Below are 4,659 nucleotides of genomic sequence, written 5' to 3'. Positions count from 1 at the left end.
AGGGTGTCCTGATTATTTCTGTTCTTTCTCTCTCTCTCTCTCTCTCCCTCTCTCTCTCTATCCATCTCTTGCAACAGGAGATTAACCCGCTGCATGCCAGTGCCATTTTAAAATGATCTGACATAATTTCGCGGCCAGTGCCAGTGCCATTTTAAAATGGTTTAAAATAAAAAAATTAACTGTGACCGCATTTTTCAAGATTTGCGGGTAAAAATTGGCAGGCATGTAAGGTAACTGTTCCTCTACCATCCCCCAGGCTGTCAAGGCCATACACTCACTCGGTCCCCCCCTCACGCTCGCTCTGCCTCACTCTGCCTGTGTGCCTCACCCAGTGCTGTACATAGTGAAGGCATTTTGTAAATATTTTCATGCAAGTGTAAGTTGTAAATATTTTCTTGTAAGTGTAAGGACTATATAGTGAAGTCAAGTTGTAAATACCTTCTTGTAATTGCCAGGACTTTACATAATGAAGTCAGGTTGTACTTATCTTCAAGTAAGTGTAAGATAATGCATTCACAGTGAGAAAGACATGCAAACTGTGATAGATGTGAAGTAATAAGTAATCAGAAAAGCATACTGAACATTGCTATACTTTTTCGGCATAAATACCTGAGTATACCTTACATGGAAAACGGTTTTCTCTCACCTACACGGTGAACATGACAGAGTGACTATACCTGTATACGAGGATGCAGGACTCAATAAAACCCATTTCCGAGCCTCGGTGAGCATTTTAATGGTAAATTCGTTGTTTCCACATCAAAATCTATCATTTTAGCCAAAAAAAAAAAAGTCGAAAAATGGCCGGCACTGGGGAGACCCATAGGGCTTAAAATAGCTGGCATGCGGGGGATTAAAGCTAGCATATGATGCTAGTCACACACAAGTGCCGTGGAAAGGATGTAAAACCAGAGTATTGCATTATTCTGCTGCCAAGCTACGTGAAATAAGCTGCAAGACAACAAAAATCTGGGCCAACTTACAGTCACAGGACTATGGTTAAAATCTGATGACGTAAATAGTTTAACCTCTATGGTCTCGCCATGTGAGGAGGGTGGAAAATGAGACTAACTAGAAGAGTGTATGTGAGGGAGGTGGATCAGGAGAGAAGAAGAGGGAGACCAAGGATGAAATGAAGAGAGATATGTGAGAGGTTGAATGTGAGTTTGAGGACGAGCAACAAATGGCAGGCAGGGCTATGTGAAGGCGATACGTCGTGGCCACCTCTTACAGAATTAAAGCGTCTGGTGATAAAGTACTCGTACTACCTCCAGTATATCAATGGAATGTGTTTCTGTCCCCATAACTATAAGGAATATTCTCTATACTGAAAAACCAAACACTGAATACAATCGCCCAGTGGTAGCAAGAATGAACACTGGCCTTCCCACAGAGGTGATGAGTTTACCCCATAAATGAATTAAAGTCGCCCGGAGGTATAGCACGTTTGTTTTCATCTGACCAAAAAATAAATAAATAAATAAATAAACAACCCTTCCACTTCAATGGATGGTCAGGTGTAGTCAGACCGAAGGGTTGATTTGTGTAGTAACCAAAAAAAAAAATCATTCTTAACTTCATAACTAAAGTTCATCGAATTTCATGAAACCGTGAGCTAGTATTCAAGCTGTTAAACTAGCCCAATTCTGTCAGATGAAAACAAATCGATAAGAGCAAGAGCTGGCCACTGACCTCTGGAGTAAGGTGAGATGTAGTGGTAGTGGACTGATACCCCACCAGCACTTGTTCCGATCAGCGTCACTCTCTGTGGGTCTCCACCGAACCTTCGGATGTTGTTCTGGATCCAGCACAGCGCCATCGTCTGGTCCTTCAGCCCAAAGTTGCCGGGGATAACAGAGTCCTCTGTCGACAAAAAGCCTGTAGGGAAAGGAAGATACGCAAGTGGTTAGATTAGTAAGTGTCCTTTTCAATATAGCTCAATTCAGAATTGCCGTGGATAGCAGGGCCCTCAGTCAACAAGAAGCCTGTAGGGAAAGAAAGGTATGCAAGTGGTTAGATTAGTGGTCTCCTGTTCAAAAAGACAAGAGTTCAGTCCAAAATTGCCTTGGATAACAGAGTCCTCTGTCGACAAGAAGTCTGTAAGGAGAGAGTAATTAAGTGACTAAATAAGTGATCTCTTGTTCGAAAAGACGTGAGTTTGAGCAGGGAACAGCTGTGTTACAACGATCAGGATTACTTTTAAAAGACCTTAACCAACTAACAGGTTTAACATGTCTCCATTACCGTTAGCAATGATCATGGGTTGCTTTGTTACTTTTTATTTTCATTTTTGCTTTTATTTCTGTTTATTTATTTATTTTATTTCTTTATTCTATTTCTTTTACCTATCACTTGCATTCACTTTTATTTGATTGTGAAGGGCCTGATACAATTAATTATCATGAATGGCTTCAGCTTTTATTTTTATTTTCATTTTATATATCTTTTCATTTTTCTATTATACTTATTTATTTCCCAAGGTGACAAAGACACCAAATACCTGTAGCTGTGAACAGCAAAGATCTCTAACAGAGAAAGATTTCTATTTTTGAAGGCTGCATGTAACCCCTCTCCCCTCAAACTTGAAAATTCTATCCTACCTTGAATAAAATTGTCTTTATCTGTTACCTAGAATCCTAAGGAGATATTACATAGTGACAAAAACGGCAAAGATCTCTAACGAACAGAGATTTCTATTTATGAAGGCCGTATTTAACTCTCCATCTCGAAAATTCTGTCCTACCTTGAATAAAATCGCCTTCATCTGTTACCTAGAATGCCGAGACGGTACTGTAAGGTGACCAAGACCACGTCCCTGTCCATGATGACGGTAGGGGGATAAAATTTGGCGCCTCCTGCGAAGAACCCGCCGCCGTGAATGTACACCAGCACGGGTAGGTTGGCATCCAGGTGACCAGGCTGGAAAATGGAGGTCAGGAAGGGGGAAAGAGGTCAGAGTTATTATAATCGTTGTTTATTAGGGTTTTCAGTGTAATTATTATAGCTATCTCGCCTTAACTTGGTTCAGAATTTCGTCCTGTTGCAGCTCATTTTTCAGTGACAGAATAGGACAATGCTATGGCTCTACATCCATTCCGCAGCACTTTTTCGTGACTGGATCATTGTTCTACTGGTAACCCCCTGTTTCAGATTCGTAATGGTGATGGGCAGATGGTAATTTTAGGAGGTCAAGTTAAAGCAAAGTGGGCGTAGTGAGTATCGATCATCAACCTCAGCCTATGTCAGTCTCAGTCACAATCACTCACTTTCATCAACAGGTGACATTATTTATTATCAACATCAGTCTATACAAAATTCAGTTACTATCAACACTTGATCACCAGTATCATGAGTAATCAGTATCATCATCAAATATCATCAGTCAGTTTAAACATCAGACAACATCATCTTTAGTCATTATCAGCATCAATCTACATAATCAACAAAATACATGTCGGTTTCAACATCAATCAGTGCCTACATCAATCTGTCTCATCAAAAACTGGCATCAGTCAGTTTCAACATCAGCTTCAATCAGTCAACAACAACCTATCTCATCAACAAATAACAACATCAATCATACATCAGTCCATCTCATAAACTAACAACACATCATTATATCAACATCAGTCATCTCATCACCCAATATCACTTATTATCATCACCAATCATACATCAGTCTATCTCATCAACAAATAACATCAATCAACATCACTTTTGGAGAATCCTTCTTAAATATATTTGTGAATTTGAATTAATCTTCGACCCATTCAGTCCGGGCACGACATTTCCACTTCATTCTTGCTGCTGCCAGGCATTTTATTCACCTTAGAAAGAACCCCCCTAGAGTAGTAGTAGCAGTAGTAATAGTAGCAGTGATGGTGGTGGTGATGGTGGTGGCAGTAGTAGTGGTACAGTAAGAATGGTAGTAGTAGTTGTAGTAGCAGCAATAGTAGTAGAGGTGGTGGTGGTGATGGTAGTAGTAGTAGTAGTAGTTGTAGTAGTAGTAGTAGTAGTAGTAGTAGTAGTAGTTGTTGTTGTTGTTGTTGTTGTTGTTGTAGCCCGAGGCTCTCCTGTAACGTGAACCTGGTGGACTGCAGGATGAATTTGCCCTTCTCCTACCGTCCACCATCCTCCTTTAGGAGGACAGGGAAGTAGTTGAACATTTGTACAACCAGGCAGCCCAGCCGACCAGTTGTATCGGCGCCACCACATGAAGTGGTTGATGATGGTTATATTGAACATCCTCTATTTCGAACAGTCTCTCCTGAGCTGAATAAAATCGCCTGGTAAGAATGACAAAAAAAAAAAAAAGGCGCATTTGGATTGAAAGGGTAGTTGTAATAGTTGTAGCCCTAGATTCATCTGAGACGTGAGCTCCGTGGACTGCAGGCTTAAGTTTCTCATCTACTTCAGCACACCATCCTTCTTTTGGTGGAGAAAGGGTGAGTAGAGGAACGCTTGCATTGTCGCGCTGCAGAGCCAACCGGTTCCATCGATGCCACCGCGAGAAGGCGTCCCTCTGCGGCACCTACTGGAGGGGCAAACCAACCTTGTGTGTGAATATGTTGAGGTAAAGGCAGTCTTCGGATCCATCATGGGCGTAGTTGCGAGAGGTCAATGCAAACCATCCAATTTGGGAGCAGAGAGGGGACTCCA

At 41.3% G+C, this 4,659-nt stretch overlaps 1 protein-coding gene across 1 annotated transcript in view; it reads right to left on the bottom strand.

The window, feature by feature from the left end:
• Window positions 1-937: 937 nt before the first annotated feature.
• The window catches only part of LOC145396543 (carboxylic ester hydrolase-like), a 9,115-nt gene continuing 5,393 nt past the window's right edge, over window positions 938-4,659 (bottom strand). Inside the window, exons 3-6 of the mRNA XM_080269920.1 lie at window positions 4,553-4,659; window positions 2,772-2,919; window positions 1,693-1,878; window positions 938-951 (exon numbers count right to left, since the gene is read on the bottom strand). The exon at window positions 4,553-4,659 is cut by the window's right edge and continues 46 nt beyond it. Coding sequence (XP_080126046.1) covers window positions 938-951; window positions 1,693-1,878; window positions 2,772-2,919; window positions 4,553-4,659 — 455 coding nt within the window. The remainder of the gene's footprint in view (window positions 952-1,692; window positions 1,879-2,771; window positions 2,920-4,552) is intronic.

The sequence above is a fragment of the Coenobita brevimanus genome, chromosome 38 (assembly GCF_032717465.1).
Source record: "Coenobita brevimanus isolate Jiangsu-jjx chromosome 38, ASM3271746v2, whole genome shotgun sequence".
NCBI lineage: Eukaryota > Metazoa > Arthropoda > Malacostraca > Decapoda > Coenobitidae > Coenobita > Coenobita brevimanus.
The sequence above is the reverse complement of the archived record's forward strand: the minus strand, read 5'-3'. Positions and strand labels throughout refer to the sequence as shown.